The sequence below is a fragment of the Symphalangus syndactylus genome, chromosome 12, assembly GCF_028878055.3.
Source record: "Symphalangus syndactylus isolate Jambi chromosome 12, NHGRI_mSymSyn1-v2.1_pri, whole genome shotgun sequence".
NCBI lineage: Eukaryota > Metazoa > Chordata > Mammalia > Primates > Hylobatidae > Symphalangus > Symphalangus syndactylus.
Window position 1 is genome coordinate 77,953,490 of NC_072441.2, and position 23,802 is coordinate 77,977,291.

The 23,802-nt window shown below is 42.0% G+C and overlaps 2 protein-coding genes across 10 annotated transcripts; one reads left to right on the plus strand and one right to left on the minus strand.

Moving 5' to 3' along the window:
* Positions 1 to 4,843: 4,843 nt before the first annotated feature.
* On the plus strand, positions 4,844 to 22,678 carry FCGR1A (Fc gamma receptor Ia). Of its 9 annotated transcripts, XR_010117408.1 has the most exons (8): positions 4,864 to 4,949; positions 5,344 to 5,364; positions 6,176 to 6,430; positions 10,522 to 10,773; positions 12,188 to 12,472; positions 13,374 to 13,764; positions 19,551 to 19,596; positions 21,925 to 22,678. XR_010117408.1 is itself a non-coding variant. In XM_063624735.1 (6 exons), exons 1-6 carry the CDS (start codon positions 4,919 to 4,921, stop codon positions 13,649 to 13,651), a joined length of 1,125 nt encoding a protein of 374 aa, XP_063480805.1. In that variant the 5' UTR covers positions 4,844 to 4,918; the 3' UTR covers positions 13,652 to 13,809. The 9 variants fall into 9 exon arrangements, 8 of the variants coding, with proteins under 8 accessions (XP_063480805.1, XP_063480806.1, XP_063480808.1 ...); XM_063624735.1 differs by lacking the exons at positions 19,551 to 19,596; positions 21,925 to 22,678 and having other exon boundaries at positions 4,844 to 4,949; positions 6,173 to 6,430; positions 13,374 to 13,809; XM_063624736.1 differs by lacking the exons at positions 19,551 to 19,596; positions 21,925 to 22,678 and having other exon boundaries at positions 13,374 to 13,809.
* Positions 7,825 to 16,083, minus strand: LOC134733882 (uncharacterized). The gene is made up of 2 exons (XM_063624743.1): positions 14,092 to 16,083; positions 7,825 to 10,294 (listed from the first exon to the last, which is right to left on the minus strand). The coding sequence occupies exon 1, from the start codon at positions 15,546 to 15,548 to the stop codon at positions 14,670 to 14,672; it is 879 nt and encodes a 292-aa protein (XP_063480813.1). The 5' UTR covers positions 15,549 to 16,083; the 3' UTR covers positions 7,825 to 10,294; positions 14,092 to 14,669.
* Positions 22,679 to 23,802: the final 1,124 nt, after the last annotated feature.

Genomic DNA, 23,802 nt, shown 5'->3' on the forward strand with positions numbered 1-23,802 from the left:
GATTGAGCACTCCCTGAGTTAACTTGGAAGTGTGTCCTGGGCAGCTGTGCTCACTTTGGCTCAAGTAAACTCTTTAAATTATATCTTGTGCTTCAGCCCCTTCCTTCTAGATCAACACACTGATTACTACTCTGCTGAATACTTGGTGGGGACCCTCAGCAGATCTCTGGAATTCTCTCTGTGTGCAGCTTTTTCATTTCCATTTCTTTGACCCATGAGCTCTAGCCACCTTGGTCTCTCCAGACTCAGCTGTGTCTCCTCAATTCTGGGACTCCACTGGGATCTGCCTGAGTTGCCCTCCCTGTACCACAGCCTGGAGACCCTCTCAATGCAGTAGGTGAGGCAACTGCAGGGCTCATCGTTTTTCTTCCCTATCTCTCGGGGGTGACTGTCTTTTGTTGCATGATGTCCACAGTTTCAAAAAAAACATTGTTTCATGTATTTTGTTCTTTTGTTTAGTTTAATTTTGTTTCAGGTGAGAGGATAAATCCAGTCTCTGCTACTCCATCTTGGCTGGAAATCTGGCATATCATTAATAATATTCTAGTTGTTAATTTGGGTTGTGGGTTTATAAATGTCCATTTTCTTATTTTGCATCACTAACCATATACACATATATATTACACATTTTTTCATTTGCGTAAAATATTAGTCAACTTTTTAAGTTCTAAAAGAAAGTGAAGAGCCCTGGGGCGGAACAAGGGCAAAGAAGTAGGAAGAGTCTGTGGCCAACCTCTTACCTCACGTACCTTTCTGACCCTTTACCTCTTCTACCTAGAGCCCTCCATCTCAGCCAACTCTAAATGTTTTAATTCTTTTCCCATCCTTCTCCTCTTGCTGCTGTGATACAGGAACAAAATCAAAATGGAGTGACCTTGCTATCTGGGGAAAGGAGAAAACTGCATATGCAAAAGCAAACAGACTGAGATTTATAACGAGTTGATCCCTTAAAAGCTTAGGAAACAATCTCAAGGGCACATAGGAAAATAGGCAAAGGGCTTGATAGACATATTCATGACTACACAAAAAGGTGAAGTCAGGGGAAGAGGAAATGGACAAGGTCATCCCAAATTGAAACAACTTATAAAAGATAAATTATAATATCTCCAGAAATCAACTGTAAACATTCCTATAAAATCATAGATGAGAATTTTTTTAAATAAAAGATTGAGTAGTAAGAATAACTAAGAATAAAAAATTAATGAGTTCCTAATGGAAACTTAAAATTGAACCACTGGGTTCAATTTTTATAGAAAGTCCCACTGGGGGACTTTCTATAATGAATGGCAGTTGAAGAAAAAAATCAGGTAAACTTTATATGAATCTTTGAAAAACACCTCAAGCATTAGTAACTACATAAAAGTTATATATTTCACCTGTCCGAGAGCTGTTACAACAGTATACAAAACATATTAAGCAAAATTGTACTATAGACAATTACTTATATGCAATTCTTTACTTAAAATTTAGCAGATACATTTGAATAGTTTCTAAAACACATGATCATCAAAGAAGGAATTGAGTAGGAAATAAAGCATTACTGTTTTTTACTCATAAAGAGATGAAAATAAAATAAATTATCAGTCAATTCTTTATGAGATTTAAATTATCTTAGGATTTATTTGTTTGTTTTTGAGACAGGGTCTTGCTCTGTCACTCAGGCTAGAGTGCAGTGACACAATCACAGCACACTGCAGCCTTAACCTCCCAGACTCAAGCAATCCTCCTGCCTCAGCCTCCCAAGTAGCTGGGACCACAGGCATGAACTACCACGCCCAGCTAATTCTTTTTATCTTTAGTAGAGACAGGATCTCACTATATTACCCAGGTCAGTTTCAAATTCCTGGGCTCAAGCAATCCACACACCTTGGCCTCCCGAAGTGTTGGGATTATGGGCATGAGCCATTGCACCCAGCCTATCTTATCTTTTAAAAAAAAATCAAATAATTGTTCATAAATCATTTTCTGTAGTAGAGAGCAATTTTTCTTAAAATTGGCAAATAAGATTTTGCATCTACCTTTGAGAAAATTGTATTTGTAAAGTGATTTTAAAAGAATGAAGCCTATGAATATGATGGCATTATAAAAATATCAGTGGCCAGGCGCAGTGGCTCATGCCTGTAATCCCAGCACTTTGGGAGGCTGAGGCAGGCGGATCACAAGGTCAACAGATTGAGACCTTCCTGGCCAACATGGTAAAACCCCGTCTCTACTAAAGATACAAAAATTAACTGGGCATGGTGGCATGCACCTGTGGTCCCAGCTACCGGGCAGGCTGAGGCAGGAGAATTGCTTGAACCTGGGAGGTAGAGGGTGCAGTGAGCCAAGATCGTGCCACTGCACTCCAGTCTGGGTGACAGAGCAAGACTCCGTCTCAAAAAAAAAAAAAAGTATTAATATATGGAAATACAAATGTCATATATAGATGTAAATTCTCCTAATGGTTCTTCTGAGCATCATGATTTTTTTCCATGAATTTTTATTTTAAGTTCCAGGGTACATGTACGGGATGTGCAGGTTGGTTACATAGGTAAACGTGTGCCATAGTGATTTGCTGCACAGATCAACCCATCACCTAGGTATTAAGCAAAGCATTTATTAGCTCTTCTTCCTGACACTCTCCCTCCCCCAACCCCACCCGACTGGCCGCAGTATGTGTTGTTCCCCCACCATGTGTCCGTGTCTTCTCATCGTTCAGCTCCCACTTATAAGTGAGAACAGAGCATCATGATTTTCATTGTCCATCAAATGCTAGAAGACTACTCTGTTTGCTTTTGTTACCATGTTTGCCCCATTTTTCTAGCTCTTCTTACATGAATTTAAACCTACATCAATGGCTATTTCCTCAACATTTGGAAACAACAACACTTATTAGAAAGAAAGTATTTTATCCTTCCAGGCTATAGATCTTACATTCCTCTTACACAACAATCCTAATTCCCTCATGTTATCCTGATCAATGAAATGATTTCACTTATTTTTCAAAGAAGTAGCTATTTTGCTACAAAGCAGTAATCGCAAGGCATGGGGTGGGCACTGTTATACTCCATCAGTGAGTATGTAAAGGAAATCAAACTGTCTGATTTTGAATCCTGCTTCTACTTTTTACAACCTTGGACAAATTACTGATTTCCTCTTTCACTAGGTTTATCAATTGTAAAATGGAGATACTAGTGTCTACTCATAGATTATTGTGAGGCTTAAATAAGAAAATATGTATCGAGCATATTTGTCTGGCATGTAATAAGCACTCTAAAATTTATGCAGTGATGAGGATAATGATCATAGACAATCTGATAGCATCTTATCCAAAGGAAAAAATGTGCATTTCCTTTGAGTAAGCACTACTGATGCTAGGAATCTGTCCTAAGGAAACAATAAGTCGAATGTTTAAAGGTAGTCACAAGACTATTCATGGCAGTAAGCAGTCTCTTTTACTGGTCATACAGTAAAAAATTAGAACTAACCTGCATGTTCATGAAGAGAAGTTGGTGAAATAAATTATGGTACATGCATACAGTAGAAAACTTTGGAGACAAAATAGTAAAATAGTTACAGATGTATGCTTTGAATATAAATTTTAACAAGCTGAGGCTTCTCTCGTCTCTTCAGAACACCCTGAGTTCTTCCCAGCCTTTCTTCCTTGCTTTTCATTTGTGTCAGTCAGCTCTTGCTCGTATAGCAATCTTAAAATCTCAGTGGCATATAATGGTAAGCATTTAGTTCTCACTTACAAGTTTGCAGGGCAGGTGAGGCAGCTCCACCTCAAGCCACAATGTCTAGGACAGCTCTGTTACGCCCTGTGGCTGACTAGCTAAAAAATGTTCTTGTCTCAGCAATCACAGAAGAACAAGAGGGTGAGAGATAATGTGTGAAGCTTCCTAAGTGCTAAATTTGAAATTAGCACCGTGTCATTTCCATTCACATTTCGCTGGCCAATGAAAGTCTCCTGATGAGCCACAGTCAAGAGTCAGAGACGTACCCTCATGAGGCTGTGGAGAGAGTGTAGATTCAGGGAGCGGTGAGAAACTGGGGCCAGTACACCAATCTACAGCATGATTTGTCATCATTTTTCATTCTCTGCTAGTAAGATTGCCAAAGTCTCTCTGCACTCATTGAATTCATCCTAGTTTCCATTTAGCTCTCTTTCTCCCTTACCATAATACCTAAAAACTTTTTTATAGGGTTACAACTGTGTCTCAGGAGCCACCTCAGTTTGGTGGCAAAGAGCTCCCCACTTGTACTCTGAAACTCTTTTCTTGAAGATATTGCTATCCATGTGCATGAGTTATTTTTCTTCTCCATAACATCCACATTAAACATTTAATTTCCTTGGATTTAGCCAAAATAAACACTCCAAATTCATGATGTCTTTCAGGAAGAGAGTTTGTTTTCTTTTTTAACCAAAATGGGAGATTGATCCTGTCTGTGTCCCCTAGAGGAGCAGAGGCTGGTTTGTATTAGGGCAGCTCTTGTAGATGAGTAACTTTTCCCATGGCCTCATAGAGGCTGATATAGAAACTTCTGGATTCAAATGATTGTTTGGAGGCATTAGCCAGGCATTGAACCAATTATAAAGAGTGAGGTTTTGCCCTATTCTAACCCTAAGAAACAGAAACGGTAGAGGGAAAAAATAGAATAGAATGTCAATACAACTTTAGCATTTTCCCTGGATTCTGAGAGTTCATAACCTGAAAATCAGAGCTTCAAACTGGGAGAGATGGGCTAAGAGGTATGAACATGGGGAAAGCACGTTTCAAGAATTCAAGATGTATTTCCCAGAAAAGGAACATGATGAAAACGGTCAGAAAAGGCAATTTCCTTCCTCTTTTCTAATTCGGCTCTGGAGCCCCCAGCAGAACCTCTTCAATATCTTGCATGTTACAGATTTCACTGCTCCCACCAGCTTGGAGACAACATGTGGTTCTTGACAGTTCTGCTCCTTTGGGGTAAGTTGGACTCAGAGGGGACGGTTAGAAGAGTACAGGCTGTGGCTGTGGGGAGTCAAGAGTTTTGTCTTCCTGTGGTAACTCGGGGTAGAACTCATGCATATGAAGCAACTTGTATCTGTGCTTCCATGGTTTATTAGAGCTTATTTTATGAAAAGAATGGGAAGGGGGGCCCTGAGGTAGCATTAAGCCTGGACGCACCACAGTGAAGTTTCCTTGATAACCACCTGTAGCTTGTTCAGTTCTGTTAGTACTGGATTTTGAGAAAGAGAAATAGAAACTCAAGAAGTCTGAGTTTATCCCTCAGAGTCTACATTAATTCTGTCTCCCCAATTCTCTCTTCCTTATTATTTCCCTGGACCAACTGATATCTTTATTCTCTGATCTCTTGCAGTTCCAGTTGATGGGCAAGTGGGTGAGTGATCTCTAACTCAGCTTCTCCTCCTATGTCAATTTCCAACTTCCAAAGGATGGGTCCTATTAACCTGAAGAAGAGCATATAGGGAAAGCAGAGAAAGAAGAAAGATTTATAAATTATGTAAAATCTCCCATATTCAGAGCATGATTTTCATAAAAACTATGATTTGTAAGCTTTCTTTCTAAAGTTTTCTGAATGAGCTCTTTCCTCTGAACGAAATGCCTGAATGTATATATAACAGCAAGAAAGGGCCAGAATTGCAGAAACACTGAAGTAGTCTGCTGACACTGAAGTAGTCTGCTGGGTTTCCCAACATCCCCTAAACCAGTCCCCTTTACAAGAAAGCAGAGTGGGTTTTTTCTCCTCAGAAAGAGCCAGGCAAATACTGAAGGCTTCAAAGAGAGGAGTCTGAACCTCCATTTCCAATGTACAAGCTGCTGAAGCCCTGCAATGTACTCTCAGAGACAGTATACCTCAGAGGATAAGGAAAACAGCTCCGCTCGGCTTGCCCAAGTCTAAAACCCTGCTTCATTGCTCCCAACAGAAAAACCTACATCAGTAATTTAATCCTCAGAAGCCCCAGATTCCCAACACCCAGATGAGGATTTAATAACACGAACAGAGGTCTCTGCAGCAGGAGGACACTCTTAAAGGCTGGCTTTTGTAGGTTTCCACTTGCCTATTTTTCAAATAAATCTAAATATGTATTTTTCCCTTGTGCTATCCACAAAAGCCTTACCAGTTGCTCAGAGCCCTCCCCCTTACTCCACTTGATCTTTTTCTTTTTCTTCTTGTAATCTCCAAGTAGATACCACAAAGGCAGTGATCACTTTGCAGCCTCCATGGGTCAGCGTGTTCCAAGAGGAAACCGTAACCTTACAGTGTGAGGTTTTCCATCCGCCTGGGAGCAGCTCTACACAGTGGTTACTCAATGGCACAGCCACTCAGACCTTGACCCCCAGCTACAGAATCACCTCTGCCAGTGTCAATGACAGTGGTGAATACAGGTGCCAGAGAGGTCTCTCAGGGCAAAGTGACCCCATACAGCTGGAAATCCACCGAGGTAATTATGACTTGGACCAGGAGGGCCGGAAACCACAAGGTCTTCCTCTGCGTTCTCTCCTTTCTGGACGCCAGATGTGTGTGTGTCGATTTATCTGGGTGCAGGTCTCAGCACTAGGTACCTACCAGGTGAAACTAAGTCAGTATACTCAAAACATCACAGCAGGGTCCTTAAACTGTGTACCAACAGTACCTCAGCTGGGCCAGCTGTAAGTAGGATGTCTAGAGTAAGATTTAGGCTCTAAGATTGTATCATTATTCCAAATGTATGCCTGCACATAGTAAATAATAATAATTCAAACAAATGAGCAATAATGAACAATGAAATATCTTCCTCCCACCCAAAACCCTAGATCTGCAGTCACCTTCCACAGAAACAAAACTGCCAATATATATATATATACATATTATGCATATATATGTATATATTAGCATTATTATATATAAACTATATATATACACACACATATGTATAGTTTTAAAGCTGTGGTTGGTAGAACACTTTCTAAGTATTGTCCTATATCTTACTTTTATCACTTAAAATACCTCGAAGTTCTGTTTATATTAATAGAAATCTACTTTAAAATGTCTGCTGCACAGCCGTACCAGAATTAATGTAACCATTCTGCCTATTAGCAAATTTATAAGATGTTTCCACTCTTTTGATTTTACAAGCATTGCTGCAATAATCATCTTTATACATACATTCCTGGGGCACATTTCATAGTATATCTTTAAGATAATATTCTGGACATGGAATTATTGTCATATTTTAATAAATGGAAGCAGAAAAGCCCACCACCCACTTAAACCTGTAAGGAGTTTCTATTCATCAAGACATGGAGACTGCACTATTCTTCAGGGAAAAATGCTTCATTCAATATGCAAGACAAAATAACCAAATGTATTATTTAGTTATTCAGAAGTGATGAGTTTAAACTTCTTTAAAAATGATAATGCGAAAGTTAATCCACACTGGAGGCAAAATTACCTTTACTCAGACATGGTTGCTGTTACAGGAAATGCGTTTTAGCCAAGAAAATGTTGAGAATGTCTGAGGGAAGGCTTGATGGTCCTCGTGTGTCCCTTAGGTCTCTGTAAATAAGTTCTTAGGATGGAGAGCTGAGGGAAGCTGACAGAGCTGTTTCCTTTTTTTTTTTTTTTTTTTTTTGAGACAGAGTCTCACTCCGTCGCCCAGGCTGGAATGCAGTGGTGCGATCTTGGCTCACTGCAACCTCTGACAGAGCTGTTTCAACAAGACACTTTGGGTAATTCAAGCAGAAGTGTTTCATGGTTCAAGTGACAACAAAAGGACTAGGGATGGGAAGAGGACATTTTCTTTACCTCTACACAGACTCTAGGACACCCAGCATCAGTGACTTACTGAGAATCATGTCTTTTTTACATTACATTTTAATGTGAATTTTCGTTGAAATATAACTTATGTACAACAAGCCATAAATGTATGCCGCAGTAAATTTTTGCAAAGTAAACAGCATCCAGATCTATTTTAGACATTTCCAGCACCTCAGAAACTCCTTCTTGCCCATTTCTAGTCCACCCCTGACACTGACTTCCAGCACCATAGGTTTTTTGCCTATTTTTGAACTTCATATAAAGGGCTACAGTATGGGACAGGATGTACTCTTTTGTGTCTGGTTTATTTTTCTCAACATTGTGATTGTGAACTGTATACATGTTGTAAATTGAAGTTCATTTGTCCTTATTACTGTATATTTCATATTTTCCCATTCTGCTGAGGGAGTCAGGTTGTTTCTGATTTTGACCTCTTACAAATAGTAATGCTGTGGATATTTTTTTTTACATGTTTCAAATATTTTCTACCATTACTAATGTTTGACAGTTTCTGATGGAGGTATGTTGCAATTTCCCATTCTTTTGGATATACAAATGCAAATTAAGCATTTCCCTAATGACTATGATATTGATCATTTTTCACCTGTTTATTACCTATTTGGGTATCCTTTTTTGTAAGGTCTTTTTGACAATTTTTCTATTGTCTGTCTTTTTCTTACTGACTTATAGGAGTTATTTATATATTCTGGATATAAGTGTCTTAAATATCTTCTCCCACACTGTGGCTTTTCTTTTCACTATCATATTAAAGTTTTGTTTGTTTTCAATGAACAAGACTTGTTAATTGTACTACAGTACAATACACCAACATTTTTGGTTGGTGCTGTCTATGCCCTATTTTAAAATGTTTTGCCAGTCAGCCATGGGGAATTCAATTGCAGCTCACTGACTCTTAGTCATTTCAATTTAATCAGTATATGCTAAGACCAAGAAAACGCAGCTGGTTGGTGGACCCCAGTCCTAATCACATGGCTGACACCAAAGTCATGAAGGTGGGGGAATGATTGTTGAGTAGGAAATTAGTAATGTCTGCTAAAAGCTGCATCTCGTGAGTTTTGATATATAATACTCCCATTACCATTTAAGATTAAACATTCATAAATTTCCATTATACATTATTTTATTCATGAATTACTTAGATGTTTTTTGGAGGGTAGTTTTTTGTTATTGATTTCTAATGTTATAGCACTTTGGTTAGAATTTGTGTTAAATATGGTATCAGTTCATTAGTATTTGTTGAAAATTGCTTTGTGGCCTAGTTCACACTTAATTTTTCTAACATTGCATGTGTGTTTGAAAAGCATATGAATTTTCTTTCTAAAATAGAGTATCCACAAAATCAAGCCTATTAATTGTGTCATTCAAATATTTTCTACCATTACTAGTGTTTGACAGTTTCTGATGGAGATGTGACAGCATTTCCCACTCTTTTGGATATATAAAGCAAAGATGGCAGTGTTTGGGCAGTGCAGTCTTTTAGCACCTCCTGGCTGTGGGTGGGAATAAGGGAGGGAAGAGAATTAATTCTATTTGGAAGCATTATATCAGTATCCATGACTGTAAAATTCATGCTACGTATAGCATAGAAACACCTGCCTTCCATTCTTAGATAAGTTCTGGAGGGGGAAGAGGCACTATTGTCTCTTTTCCTCATTAGTTTCCTAAGAACCCCATTTTTACTTAGCCAAACCAACTGCCTCTGGAGAAAAGAAAAGTAGTTGAAGCATTTTTGGTTATGTGTAGAGGTGTATGTCGAAAGGAAGAACCCATTGACTTGGAGCTTGTTTTGCTAGTGATATCACTGATCTTACACAGGTGAGTATTCATATCAATGTAGTAGGATGTTTATATCTGGATGTTTGCCCTTCTGTGTGTTTGTCTTAGGATGTGTGGTCCTATTAACAAATTTGTCAAGAGTTGGAGTGTATTTGTTTTCTATTGCTGTGTAACAAATTTAGCAACAACATACATTTAAGATCTTCCAGTGTCCATGGGTCAGGACTTCCATCACAGCTTAGCTGAGTGCTCTGCTAAGAGTCTTCCAAGGCTGCAGTTAGGGTGTTGACTTTGCTGTGTTTCTTTTTGTAGCTTTTCCAGGTTCACAAGGTCACTGGCAGAATTCAGTTCTTTGTGGTTGTAGGACTGAGGTTCCTGCTTTCTTGCTGCCCATCAGTAGGGGGCCACTCTCAGCTCCTAGAGGACCTTGCCTTGTGGCGCTCTCGTAGGCCCTCTCTTGGCATGGCAGCTTACCTCTTCAAGTTCAGGAGGAGACTTTCCCCATCCAGACTGCTAAGATAGAGTCTTACATAATGTAGCAATCCCAAGAGTGACATTTCATCACCCTTGTCATATTCTGTTGGCTAGAAGCAAGTCATAGGTTCCACCCACACTCAAGGGGATTATACAAGGCAGTGAATCACTGGGATCATTTTAGAATTCTGCCTACCATGCTGTATGAACTGTTTTTGTTTCAACCAACTTCTGAGATCTGGAAAGGGAACATAAGAAAGGGCTGTGTACGCAGTTGCCAGTAAAGATTGCTTTTCTTTCCACCAAAGCTAAAGATATTTGAGGGACTGCATATAGGCCTGAGATTTAGCACAGCTCTGAGGCTGGATGATGCAAGGAGAAAAAATAGGAAGCCCACAGGGCCAAGCTTGGGCCTCCTTGTACCTCCTCCACTGTATACATGCATTTTGGGTTCATATTTTTCAGGCTGGCTACTACTGCAAGTCTCCAGCAGAGTCTTCACGGAAGGAGAACCTCTGGCCTTGAGGTGTCATGCATGGAAGGATAAGCTGGTGTACAATGTGCTTTACTATCGAAATGGCAAAGCCTTTAAGTTTTTCCACTGGAATTCTAACCTCACCATTCTGAAAACCAACATAAGTCACAATGGCACCTACCATTGCTCAGGCATGGGAAAGCATCGCTACACATCAGCAGGAGTATCTGTCACTGTGAAAGGTATTGTATCAGAATAGTCATAGAACTGATAGTCCCTCCCCCTGAGGGAATATCATAAATATTCTAAACTCCTCACTTTAATTTACAAGTGAAGAAACTGGGCTCCAGAGAAGTAAACTGCATTACTAAAGGTCACACCATGACCAGTAGCTGGAACCAGAACTGAGGTCTCTGGGTCCCAGTCCAATGCTCTTTCCAGTGTACGGCAACCCCCATCAATAATCACAGGAGCTAATGTCAATGTCAGGGCATAATGGTAATACATTTCATCCATCATTATTTTAGTTGCAAAGAATAGAGACTCACTCTAGGTAGCCAGGAGAGTTAGAAAATAATACTATGGAATCTCATGGAAGCTCCATAGAAAGAGAAACCTGGAAAACATGAGGAACGGGTTATACTGTCCATCTACCTCTCAGGGACAAAGCAGCCTCTGTGGTGCCACTTCTTCCTGAGCATCTGCAAGCTAAGCAGTTTGCATATGGCCTTGTCCTGACCCTTTCACAGCCCTTCCTCTTAATACAATCACTAGCAACCTTTCTCCTTCTGAGAAAAAAAAAAAGTTCCCTCCTGTGGGAAAGAAATTATTGTCCCAGATTATCTTTTAAAGTCAGGAACAAAAATAATGAGTCACTGAAATGTGGCGGGCACCTGTAGTCTCAGCTACTCGGGAGGCTGAGGCAGGAGAATGGCATGAACCCGGGAGGTGGAGCTTGCAGTGAGCCGAGATAGCGCCACTGCACTCCAGCCTGGGCAACAGAGCAAGATTACGTCTCAAATAATATTAATAACGATGATAATAAAGTCACTGAAGTGTGTGAGTCAGGGTTCACTCCTAGTTGACCACTGCCAAAAGGGCATGGTTATCGACCAGATGACATGGTCATTCAGGGAAGGATGGACCATGTAGAGCAGAGGTTCCCAACCCTTACTAGTCCGTGGCCTGTTAGGAACTGGGCTGCACAGCAGGAGGTGAGCTTCTTCAGGAGCCAGCATTACGGCCTGAGCTCCTCCTCCTGTCCAATCGGTGGTGACATTAGATTCTCACAGAAACATGAACCCTATTGTGAATTGCACATGCCTGATGATCTGAGGTGGAAGTTTCCTTCCGAAACCGTCCCCACACCACCCCTGACTGCGGCAAAATTGCCTTCCACAAAATCTATCCCTAGTGCCAAAAAGGTTGGGACCACTGGTATAGAGGTATCCTCAGTACGACTCAGCAAGCTGGCAACCCTAATTATGTCTATTAGGACACCCCAAGAATGGCTCTCTGCTGGAAGTAAAAAGTGTTAATGCCTTGTGGATGCATTTTCTAGGGCCAGGTTTCCCAAGGGGGTAAAGGGCATGTCTTTTGTGAAAAGGACCTGGATGATAAACAGGCAACCCTGTCCCCCATCAACTTTCTCCTTAGAGCTATTTCCAGCTCCAGTGCTGAATGCATCTGTGACATCCCCACTCCTGGAGGGAAATCTGGTCACCCTGAGCTGTGAAACAAAGTTGCTTCTGCAGAGGCCTGGTTTGCAGCTTTACTTCGCCTTCTACATGGGCAGCAAGACCCTGCGAGGCAGGAACACATCCTCTGAATACCAAATACTAACTGCTAGAAGAGAAGACTCTGGGTTATACTGGTGCGAGGCCGCCACAGAAGACGGAAATGTCCTTAAGCGCAGCCCTGAGTTGGAGCTTCAAGTGCTTGGTGAGTGAGAATGATGGGAAGCCACTGGCACAGAAGAAGGGACTCCCTTATCTCCCATGAGACTGCGGTTTGTTCAAGGGTTTCATGGCCCAGACAGGAGGGGAAAGTCTCTTCAGGAAAAGCCCACAAGCAGGCCTTTCCATCTTTGATTCACAACATCACTCTTCTCCTCGCAAACTACTAAATTTCCTTTCCTTTCTTTTTCTTTTTCCTTTGCCTTTCCTTCCTCCATTTCTTTCCTTCATTTTCTCCTCTGTCCTTCTTTTCTTCTCCTTCTTTATTTTATTTTCCCCTCCCTCCCACTCTTCCCTCCACTCCATGACCCCCCCTTCTGTCTCTTTCTCTCCCTGCGTCCCTGCCTCCCTCCTCCTCACCAACAATCTCACCAACAATTTATCAAGTTCTTCCTATCTATTGTCATAGGTCTGGGGATATAAAGACATTTGAGTATAGTTCTTGCTTCAAGGAGCTCACAAGGTGGATTCATCAGACAGTGATTTTGTAAACTGCAAATTACCACCTCCCCAAGTGTCTCTATTTAACTGAGGCAGAGGGATTGTGAGCTCTAGAACAAAGTCTCCTTGGGGGGAAAAAAGTTAATCTTCAACCCAAATTCATTTCAAGTATTAAATGGCACAGAGACACCAGTTGTCTCTGGAACTAAGGAGTAAGTCCACTGACAGGGCCCAGCAATTAAGCTCTTCCAAGGAGCCTGTCCCTGTCTATACACCATTTAGGCAGTTAGAGCTACCGCCAGTTCCTTCCTGCTCCCTGAAATGACGAGTGCCTCCTTGAGGACAGGCATATCAGGTCTCAGCCAACCTTCCCTTCCAAACATAACTCAGCCAGACCCCTCTGGTCTCTAAATAGTATCTCTTCTCTTTGTCTTTTTCTGTTTCAGGCCTCCAGTTACCAACTCCCGTCTGGTTTCATGTCCTTTTCTATCTGGCAGTTGGAATAATGTTTTTAGTGAACACTGTTCTCTGGGTGACAATATGTAAAGAACTGAAAAGAAAGAAAGAGTGGAATTTAGAAATCTCTTTGGATTCTGGTCATGAGAAGAAGGTAATTTCCAGCCTTCAAGAAGACAGACATTTAGAAGAAGTGCTGAAATGTCAGGAAGAAGAAGAACAGCTGCAGGAAGGGGTGCACCGGAAGGAGCCCCAGGGGGCCAAGTAGCAGCGGCTCAGTGGGTGGCCATCGATCTGGACCATCCCCTGCCCACTTCCTCCCCGTGAGCACTGCGCACAAACATCCAAAAGTTCAACAACACCAGAACTGTTTGTCTCATGGCATATAACTCTTAAAGCAAATAAATGAACTGACTTCAACTGGGATACATTTGGAAATTTGGTCATCAAAGATGACTTGAAATGAGGCCTACTCTAAAGAAATCTTGAAAAACTTACAAGTCAAGTCTAGCCTGATAATCCTATTACATAGTTTGAAAAATAGTATTTTATTTCTCAGAACAAGGTAAAAAGGTGAGTGGGTGCATATGTACAGAAGATTAAGATAGAGAAACAGACAGAAAGAGACACACACACAGCCAGGAGTGGGTAGATTTCAGGGAGACAAGAGGGAATAGTATAGACGATAAGGAAGGAAATAGAACTTACAAATGACTCCTAAGGGACTGTGAGACTGAGATGGCTCACGCCTCTGTGTTCAGGATACTTAGTTCATGGCTTTTCTCTTTGACTTTACTAAAAGAGAATGTCTCCATACGCGTTCTAGGCATACAAGGGGGTAACTCATGATGAGAAATGGATGTGTTATTCTTGCCCTCTCTTTTGAGGCTTTCTCATAACCCCTCTATTTCTAGAGACAACAGAAATGCTGCCAGTCCCAGGCCCCTGCCCTGTAGGAAGGCAGAATGTAACTGTTCTTTTTGTTTAACGATTAAGTCCAAACCTCCAGGTGCGGCACTGCAAAGAGACGCTTCAAGTGGGGAGAAGCGGCGATATCACAGAGTCCAGATCTTGCCTCCAGAGATTTGCTTTACCTTCCTGATTTTCTGGTTACTAACTAGCTTCAGGATACGCTGCTCTCACACTTGGGCTGTAGTTTGGAGACAAAATATTTTCCTGCCACTCTGTAACATAGCTGAGATAAAAACTGAACTATGTAAATGACTCTACTAAAAGTTTAGGGAAAAAAAAAACAGGAGTAGTATGACACACATAGCAACTTGATTCTAGATTATTTGGTTTGATCCGTAAATGATGGAATGGGGCGTCGCGCTCCGAGCGAGTCCCGCGGCGGGCCGCTGGCGCCACACTGTGGCCTCATGTGCATATTGCAGCCTCCGCCCGCATCTGGGGGCCGCAGCCACCAGCGCCCGGGGACCCAGCTGCGGCGAAAGCTGTCGGGCGCGCGCTTCTCCGCAGCTCCGCACCCCCGCTAAAACCCAGTGAGAAATTATTTGCATTCCTGGAGCCTGCAGCGAGAAATGAGCTCTAGGAGTCGGTGGGCAGCAACGGCGGCAGGCGGATGGAAGAGAGCAAGAGGTCGCCGTTCGTGTCCGATTCGCCCGAGTCAAGGGGCGGCCCCCCAAAATCCCAACGTCATTGTTTCCTCGGGGCCGGCAGGTGTGAAACCCCGGCGGCAGGATGGAAGTTCGGTAGTCTGCGAGGGCCCGCGGCCTCCCCAGGCGCGTAGCTGAGTCCCTCCAACCCTGTCCCGGGCCCGCCTGCTCTCGGGCCCCGGCGCAGCGCCACCTGGCGGCCGTCTGTGGAAGTTGCAGCTGCCGCCAAGCCCCGGGGCTGCTGCGGGCCTGAGGTGCGCCCGGCCGAGCCTCCGCGGAGAGGAGGACTGGTAGATCACAGGAAACCGGAGGACGGCGCTGGGCTCCCAGCAGGCGCCCCAGCTTCTTGGCTTGCCGCGAGAGCAGCCGGAGGCGGCGGCGGCAGGGAGGGAGCGGGTGGGGGTGGGAGAGGCCGCCTGCCTCCCCGTCCAGCTCGGAGGACCTCCCAGCTGGTTCCCTCACCGTCAAAAGCAGGAAGGGAGCTGGCTCGGCGGGATCAGCAAGCCAGCGGGCAAGAAGGCTCCAGGCTCCGCAGGGGCCACCCCACATGGACTCGGGAACCGCCGAGCTTCACCCACAAGGGTCCACGGCCCATCCTATCACGGATGAAAAGATTACAGGACTGACAATGAGGCCCTGGAGGGATCTGATGCAGCTGGCGGGGAGAAGGGTGGGTCGGACTTTCGGGGGTGGTGGGGTGGAAGAACATCTTTCTTCTCCCTGGGACCTACCGAAACTTCACCTGTGAGGATCTTGGGCCCATCCTTCAATCCGAGAGCTTCCAAGCCAAATCACAGCTCCCCAGAGTGGACAGGTGGAGCAGAAACAGCATTAGGTTGGGAGGGTGGGTCGTTAGGGGTCGTTCCTCACCTTCCAGGCTGGGTATGGAGACCTCTAAATTCATTCTAGGACCACAAGAGCTTCTGTAAGAGTTCAGGCCCGTTTCAGAACACTCAGAGGTTCCTAGCCTGAGAAGTAATCCCCAAAGCAGACCAACCGGTTTGGGGTAAAACAGGAATAGTTGGGTCCATTCTGGATCTTTCCTAGCTAAATGCCTTCAGGATTTAGGAATATTTTCCTAGGAGGGCCAAGGATTAGCTAGACCTGCCCAGCGATTCCAGCCCTGAGAACCAGACAGAATGGAGGTATAGCTGACAGCTGGCTGGGAGGGGGCTGACGGTCCTCACTGCCACCAGGCTTAGTTGGAGACAGAGTCTCCTGGGCTGTAGAGAGACAACAGTAGAAGCAAGGAGACCAGTTAGGAATCTAGGTGAGAGGCAGCGGCAGCCTGGACTAACATGGTAACAGTGGAGTTATTGAGAGTGGTCACATTTGGAAGATGTTTTGTAGGAAGTGTCAACAAAGTTTCTTATTGATTAAATGTAGGAAATGTGAGAAAGAGAAGGATGCCGGAGGAGGAAACACGTAGATTTTGGGCCAAAGCAATAAATATTCCATTGACAGAATTGAGAAAGCAAGTTGGTGGAGGAGGGGAACGGGGTAGCAAGAAGCAAATGTTTCGCATTGGGCATTTTAAGATTCCTATTTAAGTGTAACTGTTGTAAAAGCAATGGATATATGAAGAATCCTAGACTAGAGATACAAATTTGCCAATCATCATATAGATGTGGGGACTAGAAAGGACAATGTAAGGGGAAGTACAGATAGAAAAAGGTCTAAGGCTGAGCCATGAAATATGCAACATTTTAGAGGTTGCGTAGAACAGGTGGTAGCAAAGGATATTGATAAGGAGTACCAGTGAGGTAGGAGGAAAAACAGAGTAAAACGTCTCAAGAAAGATCAACTATGTCAAATTCTCCTGAGAAAACTATTGGATTTGGAGTGGGGCTGCACCAAATCTGTTGATCTTTTTGGGGCAGGGGCGGGAGGGAGAGAGTTAGGGAGGATTGGTATCATTCCAACACTGACTTTCCAATCCATGAACAAGGTATAACTCTCATTTATTTATGTCACTGTTAATGTCTCACAACAATATTATGATATTCTCTCTGGATGTGTTAGATGTATTCTTAGGTCCTTCATTTTTGTGTTATTGTAAATGGTATTGTTAGAATCTTCAGAAGTAATTATCGACCAGGTGCGGTGGTTCATGTCTGTAATCCTAGCACTTGGGGAGGCCAAGGCAGGCAGACACTTGAGCCAAGTGTTGGAGACCAGCCTGGGCAACATGGCAAACCCCATCTCTACAAAAAATAGAAAAATTAGCCAGTGGCACACGCCTGTAGTCCCAGCTATTCAGGAGGCTGAGGTAGGAGGATCAATTGAGCCCAGGAGGCAGAGGCTGCAGTAAGCCAAGATCGCACCACTGCACTTCAGCCTGGGTGGCAGAGGGAAACCCTGTCTCAAAATAAATAAATAAATAAGTGATTATTACCAGTCTCACAGCTGAGGCAGAAACTTAAAACAAATAAATAATAATAAGTACTGCACTTATTCACTGCAAGAAAAGTAAAAGCTAAGGCCCAGAATGTGGCAAGGAAAGGGTTAAAAAGAAGAGAACAAGTTTTCCTCTGCCTAGCAAGCTTACTTCAAGGACAGTTATAAGATAAGGCTGTCCGAATAGCCAAGGCCAAAGGAATAGGCTCCAGACACCCCTCCGTTCCAGAGCAAGGTTGAAGGAAAAAAAAGAGAAAGATTCTTTTACTGTTACTCTTTCCCCAGGCCTCTTAAGCATTATTATTTACAAATGTCTGTATTCAGCTAGTTTTTTTCTTTTGATGCAACTACAAGGTCACCAGCTATGCAAGGTCACAAGTTATGTTATGCTATAGATTACGTGACCTGTCACTGTATGATTAACTGCTTTTGTTTTGCGTCTGTAAGGCCGCTTATAAAAACCCCACTCTATCTTTGTTCAGTGCTCAGCTTTTTAGATGCAAATCTGCTGAGCCGTGCGTACCTAAAATAAACAAAAATCCTCCTGTTTTTCCATATTGGCCTCTCCTTTCCTCAGTTTACCACAACATAGCCATAATAGTATAAAAACTGAAAGACCCTAAGACACATATATATTAAGCTTGGCAACGGAAAGCAGGATGTCACACACACACAAAGCTAGTAATGTGAAAATCTGGTCTTGCATAAGGTCTTTTAGGTACAGACTTCTTTGTTAATGCACATTGGCAGGAAAATGGGAACCAATAAAATTGCTTGCTGTCCTTCTCCCTTTATTCTCCACTTCTTGTTGTTTCTAAATGTGGGGTCAAAACTTCCATGAGGGTAAGAAGTTCAGTTTTCTGCCTTTCCTCTTCATCTCCCTATCACACTAGGTACATACTACTCCTTAACACTTAGAGGAGATAAAAAAAAGAATAAATTGTGGAGAGGGAGCATATGTGAAAGTAAAAGATTCCCAGACATAATATGGGAGTTAATGTAGAAAGAAAATCTCTAAGGAAGACTAGAAATAATTGGGTTAGGGATTCTCAAGAAGTAAATTAAATTCCCCAAATGTGGTATTCTCTGAGAAGATAATTTTGAAGAAGCAATGGCAGATATCCAGTGAAACAGCAGTCCTCTGGAGCCTGGCTGTGACTTCAAGGCCCTCTTGTTCTGGAAGGGCAGAAAAAGATTTTGAAGAGGAGAAATGAGCATTTATATAGGTTTATAAGTACCATCTTTATTTCAGAAAATAATCATTTTCTACCTTGAATTCTAGTTTATTGTGACCAAAGATTGTAAAATTTCAATATATGGCTGAACTAAAATCTTGGTCCTGCACTTAAATAGCTCCTTGAATTGCAATTTCTAATCCCAATTATTTTATCCTTTCATTCCACTGTGAAATCTATATCATGGCACTTAATAGTCAACTTTATCATTTTAATTTACCAAATGCTTATTTACCTTTCATGGGTTATTTCATTTAGCCTTCATAGTATCTGTTGTCACTGCCTCACACTCAGTAGGTGGCTTTTAATACTATTCTATTATTTTGATCAATTTGTATAATATAAATATTCTCTCCTCAGTGTTTGGTAAAGCTGTCTGGGCTTGCTTTTGAGACAGTTTCATTGTGTCACCCAGGCTGGAGTGCAGTGGCACGATCTCAGCTCACTGCAACCTCTGCCTCCCAGGTTCAAGTGATTCTCCTGCCTCAGCCTCCCAAGTAGCTGGAATTATAGGCACACGCCACCACACCCGGCTAATTTTTGTATTTTTAGTAGAGACGAGGTTTCACCATCTTGGCTAGGCTGGTCTCAAACTCCTGACTTCAACTGATCCACCCACCTTGCCCTCCCAAAGTGCTGGGATTACAGGCATGAGCTGCCGCACCCGGCCTTGGTGCTATTTTTAAGGATATGTATATCTGATTTTTTTTTCTGTTTCTCTTATAGTTATTCTTTATTCAGGTATTTTACTTTTCTTAGCTCAACTTTGGTAATTTGTATGGAAGAGTCAACATTTTGTCTACATTTGCAAATATATATCAAAAATACACATCATTTTAATATCTTCTATATCTAATATTACTTATGTGCTTTTTCAATAGTAAGTTTACGGAAGGATTAACTCTTAAATTCTTTTCAGGGAACAGCCTTTGGTTTTATAAATTCCATTTTGGTGGAATAGGAAGGTATGATCTGTTTCATTGACTATGCTTTCATCTTACTTTATTCCCTCTACTTTCCACAGGTTTTTGTTGTGTTCCTTTATTAGCGTTTGAGTTAAAAACTTAATTCTCTCTGTTGCTCAGGCTGGAGTGCAGTGGCATGATCTCAACTCACTGTAACCTCCGCCTCCCAGGCTTAACGATCCTCCTGCCTCGGCCTCCCTAGCAACTGGAACTATAGGTGTGCACCACAAAATCCAGCTCATTTTTGTATCTGTTGGAGACGCAGGGTCCTGCCATGTTGTCCAGGCTGGTCTCCAATTCCGGAGGCAATAATTGGGATGCCAAGGCGATCTGCCTACCAATTATTTTCCCTTAAATGCATTTTAAAGCTACGAATTTTCTCCTGACTGCTTCATGTAGGTTTTAATATTATTTGCCATGAAATATATTTCATAGTGGAATGACAGATAATTGGGATGAGAAATGGCAATTCAAGGAGTTATTTAAATATAGGGCTAAGATTTGAATTCTAGCTTACTGGGACCAAAGCTTGTGAAGTCTCAGGGTATGGTTGAATTATAGTGCTCTTGTTATTTCTAAAGAGTGTGTAATTTTTATTCTGATATCCCCGTTAACCCATGTGCTTTTTCCTAAGAGTACAACTTAAGAAGGGCATGTTTGATTATTTTATTGTTTTATAATCAGTTAACTATGCCCTGGTCCTGTATGGTTTCAGCTTTTCAGCACTTGTTGAGACTTAATTTGCCATCTCACTTATGGCCAATTTTTGTCAATATTCTATGTGAATTTGAAAATAATGTAACTTTCCTATTTTGAATATAACATGGTATAGGCATAATTATAGTTATGATTAATCTTATTAACCACGTTCTTCAAATTCTCCATATCCTCAATAAGTTTCAGTCAACTAGATCTGTCAATTCCTAAGAAAGGTATATTAAACTTATCACTGTGATTGTTGACTTATATGCACATATGTGTATGTATCCTTGTTAAATGCAAACAATTCATGGTCATTCCTTAATGGAGCACTACCTTTATGAATATGATATACCCTTCTAGTGCCATATATAAATGTATTTTTAAATTTTTTTTTTAAGAGACAGGAACTTGCTCTGTCACCCAGGCCAGAGTGCAAAGGTGCAATCATAGCTCACTGCAGCCTCGACCTCCTGGCTCAAGCAATCCTCCTGCTTCAGCCTCCTAAGTAGCTGGGACTACACGTGCATGTAACCACACCTGACTAATATTTTTACTTTTTGTAGACAGCAGTCTTGCTTTGTTGCCCAGGCTGATCTCGAACTCTTGGCTTCAAGTGATCCTCCTGCCTCAGCTTCCCAGAGTGCCAGGATTACATGTGTGACCCACTATGTAAGCCCACATTTTTCTATCTTCTACAGTAATAATATCTATATCCTATTTATTTATAACATAAATCTTACTTAGCTTGTTTTACTACTCTTCACTCTTGCTTTCCCTACCTCCCTTCTACATCACCTGGAATTTGAATTCCAGATTTTTTTAATCTTCTAGAATCTAAATTCACTTTGTTTAGCAATATCTTTTACCAAATACATGACCATCTTTGCTTCCGTTATCTCACATCTTCCCTTATGATCTTTTTAAAATTATTGCTGGAATAGAATTCTGAAAAGTCACCCACACTTAAATGATAGTTTAATTGAATTCAAAATTATTTTCCCTAGATTTTAAAAAATAATGCTTCGTGTCTTCTTATATCCAGTGGAGCCCAAATGAATTGGATGTAAATTTGGCTTCCATTTTTTCATAAGCATTTTCCCTGAATATGTTTAGAAATTTCTCTTTGTTCCCAAATTTTGTCACTGTGAATCTAGGTGAGGGTCCTTCTCATCCTGTATGCCCAGAATTTAATAGGACCTTGCAATCTAAGGATGTATATATGCATTTAGATCCTGTGAAATATCCTTTTATTCCTTTATTTTCTCATGACTATGGTTGCATACTACACAATAGTAGGTTGTACACTACACATTGGCAAATCTTACTGTTCAAATGACAGCCTCTGAAATTGTGCAGTGCACAATCAGCAAATCTTATTTGGTAGATCTGTATTTTATTTCTTACATGTTCTCAATTCTCCCCTCCTCTCTAACTCCTCATCCTATTAGATGAGTTTGGAACATCTGGATCTATTTTTCATATCATTTAACTTTTCTTTCATCTCTGCATGCATCTTTTTATATGGCTTTGTGGAGGAATTTCTGGCTTATCTTGATCATCATGAGGAGGGAGAAACTCAAACTATGTGTTTCCTGTGCTTTCACACTACAACAATCAACACAGAAGACTGTAACCAAATGTGACGGGGGTGGGGGGGGGCGGGGGGGAGGGTCTCCACACAGCAAGCAAGCAATCAGTTCTGCAGTGGACACCAGCTGAGTGTACTCCAGTTGAATTTTTACACTATTTATCAGGAGATCCCACAGGTTGAGGGCTGAGTCTACCAGACTGCCCCCACTTCAAATGCCAGTTGCAAGTCTGGGCCTCCAGAACTTCTGACCAACTATTTCCAAGCTGGGGTTCCTATGGCTTCCTCCTTTGCATTGTATTAATTTGCTAGAGCAGCTCATGAAATTCAGAGAAACACTTGCGTTTACTGGTTTATAACAAAAATTACAGATGAAAAGACGCATAAGGCAAAGTATGGGGGAAGGAGCATGCACCTCTGCTGGGTGCACTGCCCTTCAGGAACCTCTACATGTTCAGCTATCCAGAAGCTCTCCAAGCCCTGTCCTTTTGGGTCTTTATGGAGGCTCCATTACATAGGCATCACTGATTAAACTATTGGCCATTGGTGATCGGCTTAACCTTCAGCCCCTCTCCCCTCCCCGGAAGTTGGAGGTGGGCTGAAAGCCCCAACTCTCTAATCCTCCCCTTGTTCTTTCTGGTCACCAGCCCCCATCCTGAAGCTACCTAGGGGGCTGCCAGACATCAGTCAACTCATTAATAAACAAAAAGACATCACTTTGGTGTTTCTAAGGATTTTAGGAGCTGTATGTCAGGAAATGGGGTTGAAGACCAAATATGTATTTCATAATAGCACAATCTTTCAGCTTATTTATTTTCTCTTGGCTTTATCTATCCTGTTCTGGATTTATCCCTTGTTGAATTTTTATGTCAATAACCAAATTTTAAATTTCCAAGATGTGGGAGCACCCAGTTACTTGGTACATTTTCCTGGCTCCTTGAACCAAGTGACCACACTCACTGCTGGGGTCAAAGATGTCAGTCACCAGCCAGACATGGTGGTTCACATCTGTAATCCAGCACTTCGGGAAGCCAAGGTCGGTGGATCCCTTGAGCCCAGGAGCTTGAGACCAGCCTGAGCAAAATGGTGAAACCCCATCTCTACAAAAAATACAAAAATTAGCTGGTTGTGGTGGTACATGTCTGTGGTCCCAACTACTGGGGAGGCTGAGGTGGAAGGAGCTTGAGCCCAGGAGGTTGGGGCTGCAGTGAGCTGACATTGTGCCACTGCACTCCAGCGTGGGTAAGAGAGCGAGACCCAGTCTCTAGAAAATAAATAAAAAGACTTCGGTCACCAAGGTAAGGAAATGGGTGGATACTCCCACTGTGGTACCTGAACTGTCATCCTGTCAGCTGCCCCAAGACCAACTTTTGTCTCCTGGTTCCAAAACATGTGGTTCATTTTTTGGTCCACTCCTGTCTTCTGCAGAAGTCCTCCTTGGCACTCTTCGCTGTTACCCCATCTGCCATCTTTGTCAATTTTTTATCATTTCTAGGAATCTGGGGTGGAATATGAGAAGCAAGCAACATATCTTCAGTACACAATCTTGAATCAGTAGCTATTTTTCACCTGTGCATTAGAGACAGGAAACTTGCAGAGCACTTAACAGGACTTCCCTACGACCATCAACTGGTTATTTATTGTTTATTAGTAGGAAACATTAAGCAATTATCCTTCATAAAAACATTATGAAGTAAGCATTACTATATTCCCAGTTTTAAGATGAGAAAACACAGATTAAAAACACCCTAAAGAGCAGAGCCAGGTTACACTCCAGGTGGTCCATCTCAGGAGCCTGAACTCTTTACTAATACACTATACGATGGCATATCCGGATGATTTGGGGAACACATTATACTTCTACCCTGCCAGGAGGGCCAAATATATTTACTTTGTCATCTCTGTGCTATAAGGTG

Coding starts and splice junctions, on each gene's coding strand:
- LOC134733882 (XM_063624743.1), bottom strand. CDS start 15,548: ATGTGGGGTGGCCCCTGCGGAGCCTGGAGCCTTCTTGCCCGCTGGCTT.
- FCGR1A (XM_063624735.1), top strand. CDS start 4,919: ATGTGGTTCTTGACAGTTCTGCTCCTTTGGG. Junction 5,365..6,172: donor TCCAGTTGATGGGCAAGTGG/GTGAGTGATCTC, acceptor GTAATCTCCAAG/TAGATACCACAAAGGCAGTG. Junction 12,473..13,373: donor GTTGGAGCTTCAAGTGCTTG/GTGAGTGAGAAT, acceptor TTTCTGTTTCAG/GCCTCCAGTTACCAACTCCC.